Source organism: Talpa occidentalis, unplaced genomic scaffold (assembly GCF_014898055.3).
Source record: "Talpa occidentalis isolate TD23 unplaced genomic scaffold, MPIMG_talOcc4v2.1 talOcc4.11, whole genome shotgun sequence".
NCBI classification, from domain to species: Eukaryota; Metazoa; Chordata; class Mammalia; order Eulipotyphla; family Talpidae; genus Talpa; species Talpa occidentalis.
Genome location: NW_023601104.1, coordinates 50,930,452 through 50,954,457, shown reverse-complemented (window position 1 = coordinate 50,954,457; position 24,006 = coordinate 50,930,452). Strand labels below are relative to the sequence as shown.

Genomic DNA, 24,006 nt, shown 5'->3' with positions numbered 1-24,006 from the left:
TACTAAAAATGTAAGATATTTTGCCATGACCTATTCCTAAAATCTGAAGGAAAGTCATGGTTAATTTACAGCAGTAAATAGCAGCCCACTCTAACCAAATATGTTAGATATTGTGTACAGCTCTACCAGATGTGTTCACTGTGGTAAACCCTCTGTTTCCTAAGACTCATGCAAGACGTTGAACCCTGGCTTTCTCAGAAGGAGTCTTATAAGCTTTCAAAGAAGACAGTGTAGTTAAGACCCTGTTCAGCTTCTCCAGGGAGTTGTTATCTAATAATGTTATCATACTGTCCTTTTATCACACAGCTACTCAGTAGCACAACTGAGCATGCCACTCAGTTTTTTGAACCTAAAAAATGGAATTCAAGAAAATTATTTATACCCTGCTGGTGGTGAGAAGAGGTTAGGAGGGGAAAGGGGAAGATGTTAGATAGGGCCCATAGGAAGGCTTCTTAATCTGAATGATGGGCAGAGGGGTTCTAGCTTTATTATTACCCTTTAAATTACATATCTACAATTCAACAATTTTCTTTGTACGTGATGTGCTCTACATACACACACACAGGTTTTGTATTATGAACCATATGAATTTGCTAAAATTCTACTATTTTTTGATGTATTAAAAATAGCTACTTCATACGTTTAAACCTAATAGTTTAGGTTCAGCAATATCTTGTATCCTTGAGGCAAGTTAAGATCCTGTTTCCCCATATGTGAAATGTGGAGTGGGAACAACAGAAATGTGGAGTGGGAACAACAAGTTCATTTTAAATGAAATAACTCTCAGAACTGGGTAAATCTCAAATAACCCAAGTTTAATACAATAATTCCTGTCCTCTAAAAAGTTAAATGTAAGGCTCTAATGGGGAAATTCCTTGTGTTTCCCAAGGAAAAGGTCTGGCAAATATTATATTCACATAACTATAGTTTAATATAATATAACAATGATGACTTAGGAGCAGCTTTAGAAATCCCCAAACCTTCACATTTTCCTCACTTCTGCTTTTCTTAGCAGAAATGGAGACTCAGAAACTGGAAATGACAGGAAGCAATAATGGGGAGGAATTAGATATAAAATGAGACAAATATATTCACTATTTTTCTCTAATCAAGGTAGAGACATGGGTGGACTGAGTTGGAATTCACTAGAAGAATGGTCTTAATATTGTTGTTGTTGTTGTTTTTTAAGGTATATAGATTCAAAAAATCATGTAAACCAAAAAGAACAATCTTCCACCTTTCTCCCTTTGGTTATGATTTACAAAGCACTTAGTGCACCAAAAGCACTTTAGCTGTCTTTTTATATATCATTACTTTATTCTCATAGACACCCTATGAATTTGGCACTATTATCACCACTCTACTTCTAATATCCTTTTACAAATGAGGAAACTGAGGCTTACTAAGTTTAAGGAGCTAGCTCAAAGTCACAGGCCAGTAACTAGCACAATAGGTTTCAAACCTGGGTAATTTTAATTTCAAACCTGCACTCATAATCACTAGCCCATACTATATATTTCTCAGTCCTAAGTCCTTTCTTTTCAAAATATTCCTTTTTGCATCCTGCCCATTATTACACAGTTAATTGTGACTACATTTTCTCTAGCAGCATCTAGGGCTACATTTTTCCTAGGTGAAATTTTGTGGGAAACCCCTAGGCACTTTTGTTTGAAAGCCAAACACTTCATTTCCCACGATGCGGTATACACAAGTAATACTTGGCAACTTACTGGTGGCACTTGAAGCCATAGGATAAACAAGGTATGTCCTTCTGGAGTGACAATTTTACTTCGGGTTTTATTTTTTGGGGAGAAACTCTTTGCTTTTAATTTTAAAACAAAGAAATGCTATAATATTTTCAAACGCAAAATCTGTACTAACTTTTAAGATAAAACAAGACTCTAAAGACGTCTTACACTTTCAACAGGGTCATATCTTCCAAACTCTGGGACATACTTAGCAAGTAGCATAAGTAATCACTGGTTATAAAATATATCAGATTAGTAGAGCACTCTATTCAGAACAAATTCACACTGCAGAACATTATGCTAACCTAACGGTTCACAGATAATTGCAAAATTTTACACTTGGAAACCTATCTATTAAGGAAAAGGCAAATTTTAGAACAATATGTTTAATGATGCTTTTATGTGAAATAATTAAGTATGTATGTGCTGAAAATAGCCTTGAAAGAACACACTAAAAGATTGCTATCAGTAGTTTTTTACTCTGGGAAGCAGGACAAAGGAGACAACTTTCTATCACTGGATATTATCTGACTTTTTCCCGCCTATAAATATATGCACTGGCTTTGTAAAGTAAGAAAAACGACATCTAAAGGTTAAAAGACAGCAACAAAAGGGTGGCAGTAATAGGTGATGGTGGTCAAAAGGTACAAATTTCCAGTTATAAGTCTGGGGATGTAACCATATACAGCAGGGGCACTACAGTTAATAATACTGCATTGTATATTGAAATGTTGCTAAGAGAACAAATCTTTTTTTTTAAAGATTTATTTATTCATGCATACAAGAACTGGGGTGCAGGCCTGATATGCGGGAGGATGAGAGGATTCACCAGAAGCAGAGCGGGGAACAGAACAAGCAGACTGACTGAAATACACTGCTGAGGGGAGCAGCGGGCAAGACAGGAGAGGTCTGCTGCACCATGTGGATAACTCGCCGGCCGGCCAGGATCAAACCCATGCCACAGAGGCTGAGACAGCTTCACAGCGCGGCACTAACCTGCCCGTGCCACCAGGAGAGGCCCAGGCTTAAAAGTTCTCACCGTAAGAAAAAAATAGCCTTGAAAGAACACACTAAAAGATTGCTATCAGTAGTTTTTTACTCTGGGAAGCAGGACAAAGGAGACAACTTTCTATCACTGGATATTATCTGACTTTCCCCCCCCTATAAATATATGCACTAGTGAGGTGATGGATGTTCATTAAAGTATATCAATTACTTCAAAATATATACATAAATCATCACAAGGTACACCTGAAGCATATACAATGGTATATGTCAATTTTACCTTAATAAAAGGGGGGGGGTGTCTCAATAACAACACCACACAGTAATCCCAAAGAACAAAGATTAAAAATAGAGCTTTTCTAAGTCAGGAGTATACTCAATGAGTGCAATCTGAACTCAGCAAGTTCCACACAAAGTTGGTTCTGTCTGAATTTATTCAATTCAACTCTGCAACTATATATTTTGATGCCTACTGTATGACTGGCATGACTTGAGGTACTGGTATAGTTAGATGATCATATCAACAAAGGTCAGTTCTTTTCTTCAAAGAGTTCATTCCATAGTGAGAGACAGATATAAACAAATCACTGTAATATATTATGCAAATGCAGAATAAAATAATATAAAAATTCACCAAAACAATCTCTGTGCTCTGCTCCAGGTACTATCCTAAGACCAGGATACAAGGATGAACAAGACTTGGCATCTGTCCTCAAAGAACCCAGCAGGAGTAAATACAAGGTGTTGGAAAAACTTATACAAGGGAGAGAGGAAAGAGGGGGTGTGGAAAATTTGAAAGCCAAAAGCCAACTCTCCAGTCAGATGCGGGATGATGAAGGGGAGAGCATTCTTGATTAAAGAATCAGCAAGTACAAAGCCACAGATGAATGAAAGGGCACGATATATTGAGGGGAAAAGAGGGCTTTTAGAATCAATGGGGTATATAAGCACAAAATGAGAGGAAGGAGGAGTTGAGAATTTGAGTGACAGCTGAGGGAAAGGTAGGGGTCAAATAATCAAGACGCAGGACATAAGTAGTTTCTGAAAGGCTGTATTAAGAGGGCAGTTGGAAGATTAGGAGATAATAGATTTCAGCAACAGTGAGAGATGGGAAGGATCTGAACAAGATAAAGAGGGCAAAGTAGTACTGCCCAGGAAAAACGTATGTTTGCCACCAACTATAAGTTTATAATTCTTTTTTTTTAATTTAAATTTTATTTTTATATTCCCCATACAATTACAACCCCTTTATTTTGACCCCAAGCCCTCCTTTCCCTGCCCCCCATCCCCCATAGAGTGTCTCTGGTTCATAGTTGTTTGTTGATTTTGATATTTTCTTTCTTATAGTTATTCTTTTTCCTGGTCCCTTATTTAAGTTTTCTAGATTCCTGCTATGAGTGAGACCATCCGGTATTTTTCATTTTCTTTCTGGCTTATTTCGCTGAGCATGATCCCTTCCAGCTCCATCCATGTTGCTGCAAATTGCATGTGTTTATCCTTTTTGAATGCTAAGTAATATTCCATGGTGTATATGTACCACATCTTCTTGATCCAGTCATCTGTTTTTTGGGCATTTGGGTTGTTTCCAAAGCTTCGCTATTGTAAATAATGCTACTATAAACATAGGGGTGCAGGTGCTCTTTGGAATTGATGTTTCTGTGTCCTTTGGGTAAACACCTAGAAGTGGAATTGCTGGATCATATGGAAGCTCTATGTTTAGTAGGTCAGGAAATCTCCCCTCAGCTCTCCATAGTGGTTGGACCAGTTTGCACTCCCACCAACAGTGCAGGAGAGTTCCTTTTTCTCCACAACCTTGCCAACATTTGTTGTTGCTAGTTTTTTTAATATGTACCATTCTCACTGGTGTAAGATGGTATCTCATTGTAGGTTTTTTTTTTTTTTATATAGAGGCATGTTTTTATTTATTTATTTATTTATTTATTCGTTTTGTTTATACATGCACTGGGTACAGTCAGAAGCGCGGGAGGGTGAGAGAATTCACCAGAGCCAGAGCGGGGAGCAGAGCAGGCAGAAGGACCGAAGTACACTGCTGAGGGGAGCAGCGGGCGGCAGGAGAGGTCTGTGCGCCATGTGGGACCCGCCTCTGGTGGCCGTGGAGCAGCCGGGGATCGAACTGGCGCCGCAGAGGCCGCGGGTAGCGCGGGTGCAACCCAGCGCTCAACCACTGCGCCACCGGGGAGGCCCCTCTCATTGTAGTTTTGATTTGCATTTCCCTGATGACAAGTGATATTGAACATTTTTTCATATGCCTGTTGGCCATTTGCATTTCCTCTTCAGAGAAGTTTCTTTTTAGCTGTTCTGCCCATTTTTTGACTGGATTATTTTTTTTGTTTTTGTTGAGTCTCATCAGCTCTTTGTAGATTTTTGCGATCAGTCCTTTATCATTAGTGTTGGCTGCAAAAATGTTCTCCCAGTCGGTGGGGTTTCTCTTTGTTTTGGTTATTGTCTCTTTTGCTGTGCATTGAATCTGTATATTGCTTTTGGTAGGATGGCCATTTTAATGTTTATTCTTCCAATCCATGAGCAGAGGATGTCTTTCCATTTCTTTGTGTCTTCTTCTATTTCTTTTAACAGTATTTTATAGATTTCTTTGTATAGGTCCTTTACCTCTTTTGTTAGATTTATTCCCAAGTATTTGATTTTTTTTGCTTCGATAATAAAAGGGATGGTTTTTTTGATTTCTTCTTCTTCAGATTTATTTCTTGTGTATAGGAAGGCCCCTGTTGATTTTGTATCCTGCCACTTTACTGAACTGATTGATGAGTTGAATTAGTTTTTCTGTGGAGTTTTTGGGGTTCTCTATGTATATTATCATATCATCTGCAAATAGTGATTGTTTGACTTCTTCTTTTCCTATTTGGATTCCTTGTATGTCTTTCTCTTGTCTTATTGCTCTGGCTAGAACTTCCAGTATTATATTGAAAAGCAGTGGTGAGAGTGGATATCCTTGTCTTGTTCCAGATCTTAATGCAAATGCTTTCAGCTTTTCACCATTGAGAATGAAACTGGCTGTTGGCTTGTCATAGATGGCCTTTATGATGTTGAGGTATGTTCCTTGTATCCCAAGAATTTCAAGGGCTTTTATAGTGAATGGGTGTTGCACTTTGTCGAAAGCTTTCTTGGCATCTATTGATATTATCATATGGTTTTTATATTTCTTTTTGTTGATGTGTTGGATACTGTTGATTGATTTTCGGATGTTGAACCATCCTTGTGTGCCTGGAATGAATCCTACTTGGGTGTGGTGAATTATCTTATGGATGCATTGTTGGATTCTGATAGCTAAAATTTTATTGAGGATTTTTGCATCAGTGTTCATTAGCAAGATTGGCCTGTAGAAAAGCTGTAAGTTTGTTTGCCACATTAGCAAAATAAAAAGAAACACATGAAATAAAAAATAAATAAAATATGACAAATATTAACAATATACTTAATCCATGGATCAATGTTTTTATTTCAACATGAACTTAATAATAAAACTTTTTTTTCCCTGGTTTTTAATCTTTTTTTAATTTTTTTTTTATTTTTATATTCCCTATACAATTGCACCCTCTTATTTTGACCCCAATTCCTCCTTTCCCTGCTCCCCAATAGTGTCTCTCTGGTTTATAGTTGTTTGTTGATTTTGATTTTTTCTTTCTTATAATTATTCTTTTTCCTGGTCCCTTATTTAGGTTTTCTAGATTCCTGCTATGAGTGAGACCATCTGGTATTTTTCTTTTTCTTTCTGGCTTATTTCACTGAGTTTCTATCCCTTTTTCATACTGTATTTGAAACATTTCGCATTGTATAGAATGTCTCCACTTGGCTAGCCATATTTGCAGTGCTCAACAGCACCACTGGCTAGTGGCTACCATATTAGATAATGCAACACTCCAGGGATTGAATTGGTAGGATTTGTTGATTTAGTGAAGGGAGAGAATAAAGAGGTAGAAATATCTGGAATTGCTAATTTGGGTAACTGAATCAAGAGTGATACCATCAAATCAAATAAAGGGTACAGAAAGAACAGGTCTAGGGGAGGAGGAAGGAGGCAACAGAAAGTTTGGTTTCAGAGTATCAAGTTTGAAGCTCCTCAGCAAAGTAACCAAACTAGTAAGTTACAAAGCCAGAATTGTGATCCAAACCTCTCTGATGCCAAGTCTTTCTTAAGGATTCCACTGACTCATTCCATTTAACAAAAATGGATGAGGCACGAGAGGTCAAAATCTGCCTTTATTTTCATTAATTTACTTTTACACTGGTATGAATTAGAAACCAATTCCCCTCCCCCCAAAAAAACACAATAATTATGTGAAATTGTGCATTCCAATTCCAAATTAACAGATTTTGTGCATTAATAGTACTGCCATAATTTAACATTTTTGAAGAAAACGAATTTTTAAAAAATGTTCCTTTTAAAATTTAACATAAAAAATACACTTTCTAAGGCACTATACCCTATTTTATAAGTATACAACTAGTCTGGAAGTAGAACTTTATGATTTATCAAAATGGTCTCTATGTTATAAAGATAGTAATATCCAAGAATAATTTAATAGCTAGAAAACTACTAAAGCCTTCTGATATGTTATAGAGTCAATAAATGGGGGGCCTCCCTGGTGAGGCAGCAGTTGAGCGCAGCAGTTGAGTGCTGGGTTGTGAAGCTTCCCGCAGCCTCTGCAGCCAGTGAGGGTCCCACATGGCACGCAGATCTCTCCTGCCACCTGCTGCTCCCCTCAGCAGTGTACTTCATCGGTCTGCCTGTTCTGTTCCCTGCTCTGGCTCTGGTGAATTCTTAACATATTCTTTTTTTTTTTTTTTTTAATAGAGGCATGTTTTATTTATTTTATTTTGTTTGTTTGTTTGTTTTGTTTATACAAGCACTGGGTACAGTAGAAGCGCGGGAGGGTGAGAGAATTCACCAGAGCCAGAGCAGGGAGCAGAGCAGGCAGAAGGACCGAAGTACCCTGCCAAGGGGAACAGCGGGCGGCAGGAGAGGTCTGCGCGCCATGTGGGACCCTCCTCCAGTGGCCGGGGAGCAGCCGGGGATCGAACCGGCGCCGCGGAGGCCGCGGGCAGCTTCGCAACCCAGCGCTCAACCGCTGCGCCACCAGGGAGGCCCCTGGCTCTGGTGAATTCTCTCACCCTTCCGCACTTCTGACTGTACCCAGTGCTTGTATAAATAAATAAATCAATCTTAAAAAAAAAAAAAAAAAAGAAAGAAAGAAATGGGAGGATCCAGGGGCCTCCCTGGTGGCACAAAAGGTTAAGTCTGAGCACTGTCAAGCTATCCACAGTCACTGCAGCATGGCACAGCGGACCTCTCCTGTCTTGACACGCTGCTCCCCTCAGCATTGTATTTCAGTACATCTGCCTGTTCTGCTCCCCACTCAGTCTCTGTTGTATCCTCTCAACTTCCGCATCTCTGGCCTGCACCCCAGTTCTTGTATGCATAAAATAAATAAATCTTAAAAAAAAAATCTTAAAAAAAAAAAAAAAGAAATGAGAGGATCCAGTCTGATTCTATATGCTAGTTTAAGCAAGGATGTTTACTTGAACTAAATTTTGGTTTCTCCTCTAATACGTGTATATGTAACACATCATAGGAAAATTGATACCTCCAAAAATTGGGTGGCACCACAGCTGTCCCTGAGATGATTTGCTATCTCAAAACATTACCGGTTGCCTTAGAAATGGCACATACACATATCCGTACACAAAGGTATCTATGAATGGGAATCAGCAGCAAAGAAAATAACTTCTTTTTAGAGGAGTGGTTTCTCAAAATAGAATCAGGTAAACTGAGAAAACCCACTGGGGTTAATTTTTAAAGTAAAGAAAAGAATGATTTATAAATTGACCACTATGCAGGAAATAGTAGCCACAATACTTTCAAAGGATGCTAAAATTAGAATGTGTGTGTGCAGAACATAAGGAAATTGAGTAGTAACTCTGGTGTTAGTGAAATGATTTATGAAGCATCAATTCAATGCCAGTTTATATACCCAGAACTCTATTTCTTAAAACTTAAAAAAAAAAAATTAAATAAAGGCCAGAGCACAAGATACTTGGTTTTCTTTAGTGGGACAAGGCAGGCCAACTCATATGAATAGGGAGACTGTTTCCACATGACATGTCACTGAGTTAGCCCAACACTGGCATAGCTTCATTTACATAGTGCTAACAGGCAATGCCTGAAATGCAGAAGAAATAAACGTCACATATCAGTCACCAACAACAATTTTGTTTGTAAGTCTTAGACTAGGCATCTAATTCTAGAATATATTGCACTTGGGAGTTATCACAAGAAAATAAGTTAATGAACTATTTTAATCAGCTTGGGCTGATGATAACAAAATATCATAGATTGGATGCTTTAAATAATGGAATTTTATTTCTCACCATTCTGGAGGCTAGAAGTGTGAATTCAAGATGCCAACATGGGCAGGTTCTAGGATATTAATCCCATCATGAGGAACTCACCCACACAGCCTCATCTCAACCTAATTATCTCCTAAGGATCCTGTTTCCAACTAATACCAAAATAGGGATTAGGGCTTCAATATATGAATTTTAGGGGATACACAATTCAGTCCATAGCATGTATTATACAGTCCATTCTTTTTAAATTTAATTTTCTTACACCATAGTTAAAGGTTGGACAGTATTTGATTTTTCCCCTCAGGTGTGGTCCTTGTAGTTCTCCCCACCACTAAAGCACCTGTCCTTATGCTCTACCCTCCCCTGCTCTGACCCTTCTCTCTCCCTCTCCCCTACTGTATGCCTCAGATCTATGGCTAATTTGCAAGTTTTGTATTTTTTCTTTTTCTTAAAGATTTATTTATTTATGCATACAAGAACTGGGGTGTAGACCAGAGGAGCAGGGGGTGAGAGGATTCACCAAAGAGAGTGGGGAGAACAGGCAGACTGACTGAAATACACTGCTGAGGGGAGCAGCGAGACAGGAGAGGAATGCTATGCCATGTGGGTTGCTCCCTGACTGGCCGGGGATCAAACTCGTGCTGCAGTGGCTTGCCATAGCTTGATAGCACTGTGTCTTTAACCCCTATGCCAACGGGGAGGCCCAGTTTTGTTTTTTTCCTAACTGCAGTTATTCTTTTTCTTCACCTACTCATTAATGGCCTGGTCTAACCAACTCACAATATGCTGCCAATCTGGCACACAAATGAGTTTCAATTGATAATTTTCTTTTAAAAAAATACCATTTGTTTTCAGGAAGCAGAACATCTCTGAAAACAGCACAGGATATGGATTCAATGTAGCACCAGAGAGCTGTTCCGTCAAGACAAGTCACGAAGTTTCTGACCCCATTTCCTCATACGTAAAATGACAAAAATACAATTACTTACTCCACAGGGATGTGTGAGAATAAAATCAGAAAATATCTATGAAAGGGCTCAGTAAGCTGTAAAAAACTACATATTGTTATTTTAAGACTATGAAAACACAAAAATGTGACACATTTAAATATAGCTTTGGTATACACTAAAAAACTAAGATTTTAAGAGAATACTTTTTTTTATATATTTCTTTCCCCCCCCCACCTTGGATTTTTTTTTTAATTTTTAATTTTTTTTTTTAGATTTTTAAAAAATTTATTTATAGAAGCACTGGATATAGTCAGAAGTGAGGGAGGGTGAGAGAATTCACCAGAGCCAGAGCGGGGAGCAGAACAGGCAGAAGTACTGAAGTAAACTGCTGAGAGAAGCAGTGGGCGTGGCAGGAGAGGTCTTCGCACCATGTGGGACCCTTGCCAGCGGCCGGGGATTGAACCGGTGCTGCAGAGGCTGCAGGCAGCTTTGCAGCCCAGCGCTCAACCGCTGCACCACCAGGGGAGGCCCCTATATATTTCTTACATCATTTTTCACTTTTCCACAATGTATGCATTTTCATCTTGGTTATAGTCCCCATACAATTCCTACCATTCTTGTTTTGATCCAATTCCCTTCTTCCCCCGTAGTGTGTCTCTGGTTTATAGTTGCTTGTTTTTTTTTTTTTTTAAAGATTTATTTATTTATTTATACAAGATTGATTGATTGATTTATGCAAGCACTGGGTACAGTCAGAAGCGCGGGAGGGTGACAGAATTCACCAGAGCCAGAGCGGGGAGCAGAGCAGGCAGAAGGACCAAAGTACACTGCTGAGGGGAGCAGCGGGCGGCAGGAGAGGTCTGCGCGCCATGCGGGACCCTCCTCCGGTGGCCAGGGAGCAGCCGGGGATCGAACCGGCGCTGCAGAGGCAGCGGGCAGCTTCGCAACCCAGCGCTCAACCACTGCGCCACCAGGGAGGCCCTATAGTTGCTTGTTGATTATTATTATAATTAGTATTTTTTCCTGGTCCCTTATTTAGGTTTTCTAAATTCCTGCTGAGTGAGACCATCCGGTATTTTTCTTTTTCTTTCTGGCTTATTTCACTGAGCATGATCGCTTCCAGCCCCATCCATGTTGCTGCAAATTGCATGAGTTCATCTTTTTTGGTGTATATATATCACATCTTCTTGATCCAGGAATCTATTTTTGGGCATTCGGGTTGTTTCCATAGCTTAGCTATTGTAAATAGTGCTGCAATAAACACAGGGGTGCAGGTGCCCTTTTGAATTAATGTTTCTGTGTCCTTTGGGTAAATACCTAGGAGTGGAATTGCTGATCATATGGAAGCTCCATCTTTAGCAGCTTGAGAACTTCCACACAGAGCTCTCCATAGTGTTGGACCAGTTTGCACTCCCACCAGCAGTGCAGGAGAGTTCCTTTTTCTTAAGAGAATGCATTTTCATGAAAATAGAGTTGACATTTAACTTTACAGATCCTTTAATTCCTTCGCTTAAGCACATTCATGTCTTCTTTCTAAGTTCTACTGTCATTACTCTAATTCAAAATGCCATTATGTTTCCTGATGGGTCTTCTAACTAGGTTTCTTCTAGATCATTCCTAGGTTATTTTTCCTCCAACACAGCTTTCTTTAGTCATTTTCTAACTCATCCCAATTTCTGGGACTTACCCTATAAATTTCTGAAATTGGTATGCTGTCCTAATCCACAGATATAAACAAATACAAAGAACTACCTGGTAAGGGGAGGGCTAGGTATGTGGAGTTGCATATTATAATAAAGCGTGGTAGTGTTGAGTGGCACACACTTTGAAGTCAGAGTGGTATTTGAATTCTGGATCTGTTACTCATATTTATGATCCCTGGTAAGTGACTTAATTGCTTCTTTATTTCCTCACTTGTAAAATGGGAATATAATTGCTTACTTATTAGGGTTGCTGAAGCTCAGTGTCCAGCTTTAATAGAATATACAGTAAGTTTTGGATTCCGTACACATAAAACAACTAGAAAAATAAGATGTGTTAATAAAAATAAAATGGTTATATGCATTGTTATATTTAAAGTTTTATTTGCTTTACTTAAGTAGCAAATATATCTCATTTTAAAATTCAAGACAATAAAAAGACTAAACTGGAAGGGGAAATTAATTAAAAAGTCACATTGGTCACCAAAAATAAATTTTTAAATATATTCAGATACCTCCCTGACTAAAATATTAACTGTTAATCTATTTTAAGGTGGAGAGTTACATCACAACCTGTTCATGTGCAATAGGGGTAGGTCTGAAAGAAACAAAACTAGAGCTGAGAAACCAGTTAGGGGGTATGGTAGGTATTTAAGCAGATACTAATAAGGATCTTATGAAAAGACTATGGAATAGAAGGAGAGAAATAATTAGAGAGTAAAACTGGCAAGATTTGGTAAATGACTGGACATTAGGGTTACAGAGAGGGAGGAGTCCCAGATTTGTCCCAGGTTTCTAAGTTGAACGGCTTGAAGAGTGATGGTGCCACCTGTAGGTATAAAGATCTTGGAGAAAGATGCTGAGTTCAGCATTGGACATATTAGTTTGAAGTAGCTGTCTAGGGTAGAGAAATAGATTTGAAACTTGATAGCATATAAATTGGATAGATCAACCAAAGTGTGGCCTGAGACAGCCTTAAGAGAATACCAGCACTTGGTATTAAGGGGAAAGAGCAGAAATAGAAGCTTAAAAATAAATCAAAAGAGGACAAGAAATGTGCAGAGTATTTTTATTATAGCAGCCCAAGTGGGCTAAACCAAAGACTAAATATGTCTATTGGAATTGGTAATTAGGAAACTACTGATGGCAGTTTACTGAGAGCAGTTTCAACGTAGTGATGAGACTAAGTCAGATGTCAGTAAGCTTAGGGGCTAGGGACTAAGTGGGTAGCAAGAAAGAAACTGTTTACTAGTCTTTTGAGAAACTGACATGAGGAGGAAAGAGATTAGAGAAAATTAGGTGTTTAATGTTTATGAGTTAGTGATGAAAAGCAATGAGACCAGAGAATCAAAAAATCATGTTACAAAGAAACCAGAGTAGTATTTCAAGAAGGGATAAATATGTTACAAAATTAAGAAAATGAAATTTGGAATGAGATATATCTAATTCTGTGACTGCCAATCATTGGCTCTGAGACAAGTTACATACCCCTTTCTGAGTCGTTTTCTTATCCAGAGGAAGTAAACACCATTATCTCTGTAACTGTTGTGAGAATTAAATGAGACACTGAATATAAAAACAATCAACAGAGGCACCTTCTTCCTTGATTCATAGAAGATACTCAACAAATATCATCTCTCATTTCCCCATAGAAGTCACTAGTAACATTGAAGAGTATCATTGCAATTAAGCAGTGAAGATGTATGCTAAGGTGCCCAAGTTAAAGCATTCAGTTATAACATATTAAAAACAAGGAACAAAAATTAAAATAGGAAAGGATTCCAAAGGATTAACCTTGTCTGATGTCTTAAAACAGTATGAAGCAAGTAAACTGTCAAGTGGGAAGTGGGCCTAGAGGAGCAGGAGTCCTTGTGTCTCATATACGATTAGCACACATCCAGTAATTATTTGAACTAAAGGCCTTTCATTGGACTATAAAGTTAGATTTGCAACACAAATGACATTTTAGGAGGTTGGATGAGGAAATGATCAAAGGACAAGTAAAGTTACATCAGGGAGTAAAGTCATTGGTGGAGTTGATGCCTGATGTTGATTGTTTCAGTAAGGACATAAGAAACAAAAATACTTGGTAAAATTAGTTTACAAAGCAGATTTGAATCCAAGTACCCTTGAGTCTAATTGTTAATGAATGTGAAACACACAGCTAGGGAATTTGTGGGTAGAAAACATTCCCTAATTGCACAATCTCTAAATCTTTCCATCTGATTTTAACTATAATGATATGCAAGTAAATCCATACTTCTCAATTTTTCCAACCTTACATGCACACACAATTACTCTCTTCAAACACATGATCCATACTAATAAATGAGTCTTGACATGATAGCATTCTTAGACATATTCAATTTTATTTTCAAGACTGGGGTGTGGGGTGGGTATAGTGGTGAGTATTATTAAATAGGTATTTTCAGGTCCATATTTTGACCACAAGGAAAACCTGAGCTTTAAATAATTTAGGAATGAGCGATGTCACAAGACAAAATAGTTGTACAATTGAATCTAATGCTGTCCTGTTTCTAAAACTCTCTTCCTAATAAACATGAAATGCTACTTTGTTTTCTAAAAACAGGGCATGGACTTCTCACCAACTGCACACTTATTAACACAAATTAAGGTGAAAGAAAAAAAGATGCTGTGATCACTGTACGGGAAAAGAAACTAGGAAAAAAATTCCATGTTTTACTGTGCAAAGGAAAAAGAAAAACATCAGAGAATTCCTCAAAGGCAAAGAAAAAAAAAAAAATCCTCTCATTACTACCGAAGGTAAAGAAAAAAGTGGTAAGTTCATTTTACGATGGCTTTACATACATTGTCTGACGAAAGATAAAGGTTGGCTTCTCCACAAAATCCTTTCACCTCACTGGAGAGAAGTGGGTGCTTTTCTTAAAAGCAAGGGGTTACATGCTGGCAATTGTGTGAACATGGCAATGGACTGACTTTACTTAGAAACTAATTTTGGTAATCATCTAAATTAAGCATAGTAGACAGTACTGCTGTATAGAGCAAAGCCAGTTGTGCAATATGAAACTTTTGCAATATTCATACAACCTCCAACATGAATGGTATCCTATAGAGTTATGCACCACAGCAGCCCTGATAGTAGGTATCTATTAAAAAACATTAAGATGGTCTCACTCATAGCAGGAATTTAGAAAACCTAAATAAGGGACCAGGAAAAAGAATAACTATAAGAAAGTAAAAATCAAAATCAACAAGCAACTGTAAACCAGAGACACACTACGGGGGTAGGGAAAAGGGAAGTGGGATTAGGGTCAAAATAAGGGGGGTGGGAATTGAATGGGGAATATAACCAAGATGAAAATGCATACACTGTGCAAAAGTGAAAAATGATATAAAAAATATATAAAAAAAGAAAAAAAAAACATTATGAGCTTTAAAGTTTTTCCACTAAGATCCACGTTCACCACTACTATTCAATATAGTATTGGAAGTTCTAGCTAGAGCATTAGACAAGAGAAAGGAATACAAATTGAGAAAGAAGAAGTAAAGCTATCATTATTTACAGATGACATGATAACATAGAGAATCCTCAATCTAATATGGAAAAACTAATAGAATCAATCAATTTAGCAAAGTTAAATACCTAGGAGTAAACCTAACAAATGAGGTAAGAGATCTATACAAAGAAAACTATAAGACATTGTTGAAAGAAAAAGACGACATAAAGAAATGGAAATATATTCCCTGCTCATGGATTGGAAGAATCAACATTATGAAAATGGCCATCACGCCCAAAGCAATATTTAGATTCAATATAACCTCACTAAAAATATCAATGGCATTTTTTCAAAGAACTGGAACAAACATTACTGAAATTTATATGGAATTACAAAAAAATCTGAACAGCAAAAACAATCCTGGGGAAAAAAAAGAGAATGGAGGGATCACACTTTCAGACTTCAAATTACATTAAAACAGCCTAATACTGGAACAAAAGCAGACACACAGACCACTGGAATAGAACTGAGAGTCCAGAAATGAGCTCTCACACCTATGGGAACAATGAATCTATGGCAAAGGAATCAAGAACATACACTGGAATAAGGATAGCTTCTTCAATAAATGGTGTTGAGAAAATTCAACAGCTGCATGTAAAAGAAATGAAACTATACCACTAACTCTCACCATCCACAAAAATCAATTAAAAAATGGATAAAATACTTGGATGTAAGACCTGACACCATAAAATACATAGAAGAAAACATAGGCAAAACATTTCATGACATAAGCTTAACAGTCTTCTTTAGGGATTCAGTCCCAGCAGCAAGGAAAACAAAAGAGAACATAAACAAATGGGACTATATCAAACTGAAAAGCTTCTGTACAGTGAAAGAAACCATAACTAAAACAAAAAGATACCCTACTGAGTGGGAAAAAATATTCACATTCCATACAACTGACAAGGGCTGATAGCAAAGATAAACAAAGAACTCATAAAACACTATAAAAACAAATCAAATAGCCCAATCAAAAAATGGGCAGAAGGACTAAACAGACAATTTACCAAAGACATACAGACTATAAGACAGGTAAATGAAAAAATGTTCACTAACACTTATAAGAGAAATGCAAATCGAGAGCATAATGAGATACCATCTCATGCTTGTGAGAATGGCCCATATGGAAAAGACCAGAAACACCAAGTGCTGGCAAGGACATAAAGAAAAGAGAATTGTATGGGGAATATAAAAATTAAAAAAAAAAAAAAAAGAACCTTCCTACACTGCTGGAGGGAACGCACACTGGTCCAGCCCTTATGGAAAGCAGTAGGGAGGTGTCCCAAAACATTAAAGATGGATCTGCCATACAACCCAATAATTCTACTCCCAGGCATCTACCCCAAAAATTCAAACACTAATTTCAAAAGGAAACTTGCACTCCCATGATTATTTATTGCAGTGCTATTTACTGTAAATTATGGAAACAACCTAAGTGTCCTAAAACAGATGCATGGATCAAGAACATGTGGTATGAATACAAAATGGAATATTACTCAATGATCAGAAAAGATAAACTCATGCCATTTTCAGCAACATGGGTGGAGCTAGAGGGATAATGTTAAGTGAAATAAGTCAGAAGGATAAAGATAAATACAGGATGGCATCAATAATATGTGGAATATAGAATAAGAAGCAGATTAAAAACAAGCTTAAATCTAACACTTGAAAGCTGACTACAGAACTAAAGCATCCAGAGGTGGGGTGGGGTGGGGTAGGGGTAAGAACTTAGAGCCAAGGAAGCATAATGGACTATGGTAGTAGACTATCGGTGACTTGGTGGTGGGTGCATTACAGTAGTAATACCTGATGGGGGTATCCAAATATTACCTCAATTAAAAACAAGCAAATAAATAAATTTAAATAAATAAAAACAATGTGCGCTTCATGAAGGCAGGGAGTTTCAGTCAAGGCTATGCCTTAATACAAAAAACAGGGTCTGATCAATAAATATTTGCTGAATGGGTGAATGAACTAATGAAAGAAAAAGGGAAAACTGAAGTCTGTAAGCAGAGCAGAGAGATGTGTATGTTACAGAATTCCTCACAATTGAAAGAGGTTGAATGAGTCAAAAAATCCTCGATCTTGAATTTCTACTTATTCCAAAGGGGGAGGAGGAGGAAGGGATAAAATAACCAGTGAGAATATTCTTGTAAGGTTTTACTATGTTCTGGCATGATTTATTAAGGACTGAGCTAAAGTTACATAATAAAGAGGGATATAAAGACCACATTTGTATAGATGGAGATTTTCTTCTTAGTTAACAGACTAAGTAAGTAAAAAAAAAAGTCACTAACTGCTTGTTTTCTATCAAAAGCATACACATAACCACAACCCTACAGAGAGGTAAGAGTCAGAAAAGAGTCTTTTCACTGTATAGTGAACTCCCCTTTCTCCATGCTGATTCTTGAACACATAATCAAGTGAGATAAACACTACAGAAGTGATCTATAAATTGTTATGTGCTACACAATGTTAGCTGTTTAATTAACAGAATTGTTGTTTAATTAACAGAAATAGTTCATAAAGATTAATCAATTAATGTCCACTAACCATATTTCATGCTTTAGCAAACATACATGTATATAAATAGATAAGTTAACTGTTCATTCTGTAGACTTGATTTTCATACTGTTCTATTTATCAGCTTTCCGCTAGACAGAGTTCTGTTTCTTTACAATCCTCAACATCTTTTCATGATCCATAAATAGATACAGAATTTCTAAGGGCATAGGTTATTGCTGCTTGCACAGAATTTCTTTTCACATTACCAGTATTTTTAAAGTTTCAGCTACAAAAATTTATTTCAAAAGAGGTGACGCCTCAAAATGTCCTAATATGACTCCTCCACTGATATGTCACAAACACATCATCTCACCAGGGAAATCTGCTAAGTTGTTTTAAAATTTGAGCAATGCAAAGAAACTTGGTGAAATTTTCTCTTTTTTTCCCCAATCTGTTTTCTGCAGTTATTTGGCACACTCTATCTGTAATTTCTATTAAAACAACAAGACAGGGCCTCCCCTGGTGGCGCAGTGGTTGAGCGCTGGGCTGCAAGGCTGCCCACAGCCTCTGCAGTGCCGGTTCGATGCCCGGCAGCAGGCGAGGGTCCCACAAAAAAAAAACCCCACAAAAAACAAAAAACAACAAAACACCAAAAAAAACCCCAATAAGACAAAAAAAACATAGCTCCTCACTGTGTAAAAAAGCTGCAGTTGTGTTCTCTGGGAGGAACCACCCCCACTCACAGCCACTGGATGTTTATCAGGATAGACTAGTTGAGCAGTGTGAAAGATAGAGTGGGAAGTTCCCTGTAACCAAAACAAAAAATGTTACAGATATTTAAGTGATCCTTAACAACACTATTTTCCTAGCCAGGATATGTTTAGGTGTATAATAGGTTATAAAACCAACCAAAAAACATAGACAACTGGTATATATTTTCCTCAGATGTGGTAATGTAGTGTACCAAGGGAAGTAAAGTTCACTTTTTGTCTGGACAAAAAATTCACATGGTTTAAGCTCCAAATGAAGCCAGAGTATTCAGCAAGAAGTTTTTCTCCACCTTATGACCCAACCACCTACCTCCTCTCCCCAGAAGCATAAGCCTTTTAGAGAGCTATAAACACGTGTGTGTGTGTGTGTGTGTGTGAGAATTTTATTTCTCTTTCTTTACACAATTGGTGGCATGTGTATACCACTTCTAGGTAAGCTCTTAAGTACTTCTACTACACTATGGAAACACAATAGGCTTCTCTTTGAATGTCTTTTTGGATTGAACAATATCATCTTCTTTAAGAGTTGTGTTGTAAAGGAGTTGGAGGCTAACAGACTTGGAAGGAACGCATGATTGAGCCACAGTATCTGCCATTTATTCCTATTTTGTGTCTTATTGTATCTTGCATAGGTTTCTATTATAGGAATTATCACACTTTCTTATACTTTAGTACGGAGTATCTGAGGGTAGGTAGCAGTTCCTTTCACATATGTAATGCATATATGTACTGCATCTACCTGGCACAGTGCCTAGCACATAATTAACACTCAATAAATATTTACTGAATAGTTCCTTAGCAAAATTCCCAATGTTCCATGAAAATATGGACTTGATTGACCCCGGAACTGTACATTTGTAACGAAGGTGTACTGAAACATGTGACAGTACTTTCCCAGTCCCTTTCAGAAATCACAGCAATGCCATCTGGCACTCAACCTGCTTGAGAAAAAATAATTACACAAAACTTTACACATGATCATATCCTGTGCGTAATCATCTAGTTTCCAATCACTGCCATCTAAAGAGAAAACGGTTGTATAACATGTGATTTCTGAAACAAAAGTGAGGTGAGGAGAAAGGTCACAAGATGGTGGAAGAAAACTGAATGGAATCATGAGTGAAAAGGAGAGTTATGATTTTTTTTAAATAAGTAAGAAAAATTAAGAACCTTACTCACTTAAGATTCCATCTGCTAATCTTTCTCACTCTCTTATATGAACTTGTATTTTCCATATAAGTACTGCCATCTACAGTACATGTAGGAATCATGATATTTTTAAGGGGGTAAATAACTGAAATGAAAAGTCTGGCTCACTATAGGCTAACATCTTCATGCCCTTTTAAACACATGCAGTTATTAAAGTTACATGGAGTATAACTTTACTATATCACATATAAGGAAAGGTAGTAATATTAAATGGTTGGTTATCATCATTTAAAAATTAATAGGGTCTCCCCTGGTGGTTCAGGCAGTTGAGCGCAGTGCTGTAAAGCTGTTCACAGCCTCTGCAGTGCAGGTTTTATCCTGGACAGCCGGCAAGATACCCACATGGCGAGGCAGACCTCTCCTGTTTCACCCACTACGCCCCTCAGCAGTGTATTTCGATCTGTCTGTTCTGTTCCCCACTCTGTCTATGGTGAATCCTCTCACCCTCCCACACATCTGGCCTGTACTCCCGCTCTTGTATAAATAAATTTTTTAAAAAAATAAAATAAAAATTAATATTATAAAGTTGGAATTTATGATTTAAGTCTTCTTATTAAAGAGTTCAGATTTTATTTCTTATTTTATTTAAAAAATTTTTTTAAGATTTTATTTATTTTTGCATAGAAGAACTGGGGTATAGGCCAGAGGGGTGGGGAGTGAGAGGAGTTACCAGAGACAGAGTGGGGAGCAGAACAGGCAGATCTACTGAAATACACTGCTGAGGGGAGCAGCAAAAGCAATTGGAGCGGTCTGCTGTGCCATGTGGGTTACCTCCCTGGCCAGGGAATGAACTTAGGCCATCGCAGTTGAGCTTCACCCCTAGGTCACCAGGGAGGCCCTAATTTTCAGTCCTTAAATTACATACATACATATATATATATATATATATATATATATATATAATTATAATATATATATAATTTTGAAGTAGAATTTTAAGAAATGTTTTTAATATGCTCAAATTTCCAATTATTTCATATTGATATATATAAACATGGATTCTCTAGAAAGAAATAAAAAAAAAATATTAAAAACTAAAAGGAGTGTCTTGAAATTGGTGGGATTCCTCTTTACTCACCTGAGTTAGCCTATGGATAGACAGGGTAGAAAGGGAAGAAGAACATCAAAAATAAACAGACTGAAATTTCTAGATGCAACATGAAAAGTCTGAACAAAGGTACCCCAGGCCACAGTTGATTTTCAAGCTACCAAGAGGGCATTATACCAATGTGTTGTGTTGTCATAATATAGTTTGAAGGTAAACAAATTAAATCTATTAGAAGCATTTTTTAGAATTAAAAGGAGGAAATTTTATTTTGGAGATAATAAAAAATATCCACTAATACTATGATGAAAAAGAATTTTTCTTTTAACCAACTAGTCTCAACTGGGTATTAAATTTCATTTTTCTTCTCAAATTTCATCTTATTAAGGATGCCACGTTTGATAACAGGGAAAAAAAAGTTAAACAACATTTATTTATTCAGAGTAAGATCTATTCAGAGTAAGTTTATGTATGTGATATGTTATATTCTATAACATTAATTGCAACAGAGTTTCTATTAATATAATTGACACATTTAGAAAAGAGCATAAAAAAATCTATGCAAAGACCTGGAAAAGAATTTCTAATACTAACAAAATTTACATGGAAGAGAAGATGAAATGTGAACATGGATAGGTAGAAATAATTAGCAGGCAAGAATCATAATTAAGCTAAAAGAGAAAGGATATCACCAGTCTAGTTTTGGACTCAATTAATAAACTCTCCATAATCCCACAACATACCACAACTGACAAAAAGGAGCCTGTGGTCAAAGATACATAAACAAGAACTAGGTATGGCCATGTAATTGGAAAGCTGGGAAATGGTGGGGAGAAGGAACAAACAATAAGCAATGGGGAGGGAGCAATATTGTAATTAGGCAGCTTTTAAGAAAGTTATAACTAGGGCCTCCCCGGTGGCACAGTGGTTGAGCGCTGGGTTGTGAAGCTGCCCGCAGCCTCTGCGGCGCTGGTTCGATCCCCGGCTGCTCCATGGCCACCGGAGGAGTGTCCCACATGGCCCGCAGACCTCTCCTGCCGCCCGCTGCTCCCCTCAGCAGTGTACTTCGGTCCTTCTGCCTGCTCTGCTCCCCGTTCTGGCTCTGGTGAATTCTCTCACCCTCCCGCGCTTCTGACTGTACCCAGTGCATGTATAAACAAAACAAACAAAGAAACAAACAAATAAATAAAACATGCCTCTATTAAAAAAAAAAAAAAAAGAAAGTTATAACTAACTTTGTGTGCTACATATCTGACAAAGTCCCTAGCTGTTTTTTTAAAACAATGTTTCATACAGACTGTAACATTTTTCTCAACTGGTATTTTAGGAAGAAAAGAAACAGGAGAGGCTGCATAATGGAGTATTTAGGGCAAAAACTCAAGCCAGATTTCTTGACTTCAAATTCTAGCTCTTTTACTTACTAGCTGTGTGTTTTTAAGGGTGTTACTTTACCTCTCCAAGTCTCATCTGTAAAAATGGGAACTAACACTACTTCCTAACTAATAGGAAGATTTATTTGTTGAGGATTAAATGATTAGTAAATTAACTTATTGTTTATAAAGCCTCCTGGACTATATTCCACCATAAGCACCATACTATGTTTGCTAAATAAAATCTGTCCCCAATTATTTAGATAGCCGTCTGGTTTGGCCCCCATGAGTGAGAAGGTCTCCAGATGTATATATTATGATGACAATAGGTGGGAGTTAAAAAAAAAGGTTTTCTACTTTCGAAGAAGTCCTACTTTATTTTCTGTTCTATTTCCCCCGTGTTTCTTAACTGCCTCTATAATGCTAATTTTTAAAATTTATCCAGACAACAGATAACCTCCTGCTCAGAATTCTTAAGTGTTCATTTCTGCCAGACTTACTGTGCTCTTATGGAAATGACAACAGAAAGGAGGAATATATCACACTTTACTATATAGATGACAGTAAGCATTAAAGTAGATATTTGGGTAGAGCTTGAAGTCTCAACAAGATTATATAAAATCAGCTCCCATATAGGGATGCTAATGTGATTCCTAAAGAGTAATAGTAAAGCCTTCCAATAGTTTATCAGTGAAAAACCAAGTAGGTAGAGAGCAAACTGTTGACCTTGTTCATAGTAACAATCTCTAGAACAAGGATAATGAAAAAAATAACTTGGAAAGTTCACACATGGAGGCAAGTGTCACTGAGACTCACAACATTGGAAAGGTGTATTCTCTTCTAGTGATGTTGTGGTTGATGCACAGTGACGTTTTTTTCTAATACAGATAACAAAAAAGATACAGACACAATATTACAGTAATAACGGGAAATGTCATTGGGGAGAGGTTTCATTCTGGTAAAAGTAGAGCACCTGATAAATTGATACCATTTGATAATTTCATTTCTCAGAAAGCAGAGGAAACAACACAGAGAACTGCTATTCAGGCTGACAACGCTATGATGGCTGACAAATAGGAAACTATAGGCAAGGCAGGAGTGACAAGAACTTTAGAAATGAGGCTGCTTGCCAAATTATCGGAGCAAAGAAATGAAACCTTTCATATGGCAGGACCCTAGACTCCACAAAAATACGTTTCAATGTGTTCAGAGACAGGATGGGAGTAATTCCAAGACAGAAATTCTAACAGGAAGTGTAACCTAAGACAAAAGACTTCAAAAACAAAATTATATTATTGACTCTAGTAAGGAAAAAAGGAGAGTGCAACTAAAGGGCAAATAAAAAACTCAAACAAATATATTTATTAAAAGATGAATGCAAAGAGTGACACAAACTCACTACACTATCAGGAAAGTTAATGCCCAGAATGAGGCAAGTAGTTTTTCCTACCCACATAGATTTTTTCCCGTTGCAGGTCAGAACTGCTGGTTAAATTCTACAGAGAAGTGAAGAGGTTAAAGAGTTAGAACTTCAGCCTGGCAAAAGAACTTGGGAGTCCAAAATAGGGAGTGGGCAGTATATGTTAGGGTCTTGGCAGGATCCAAAGTTGACTAATTTATGGCCAACAGAGTAGTCTGCAGGGACCTTAAAATTTGGACATGCTAACTGGGACCAAGGGTGCCAGATGTATAAAAACTGGGGAGACAGGGCTGGCTCTATCTGTGGATCTAGGTGGTGTGCCCACATTTCTTGGCTTCTCTTTCATGTAGTTATTATTGTT

The 24,006-nt window shown here is 37.4% G+C and overlaps 1 protein-coding gene across 5 annotated transcripts in view; it reads right to left on the bottom strand.

Annotated features, from left to right (window-relative positions):
• PRORP (protein only RNase P catalytic subunit) overlaps positions 1–24,006 on the bottom strand; it is a 132,470-nt gene that overhangs the window by 27,291 nt on the left and 81,173 nt on the right. For 4 of the 5 annotated variants that reach the window (XM_054689878.1, XM_054689879.1, XM_054689880.1 and 1 more), the window contains exon 6: positions 18,524–18,637. The exons of the other annotated variant lie outside the window; for it this stretch is intronic. In XM_054689878.1, the coding sequence (XP_054545853.1) occupies positions 18,524–18,637 (114 nt within the window). The remainder of the gene's footprint in view (positions 1–18,523; positions 18,638–24,006) is intronic. 5 annotated transcript variants of the gene reach the window in all.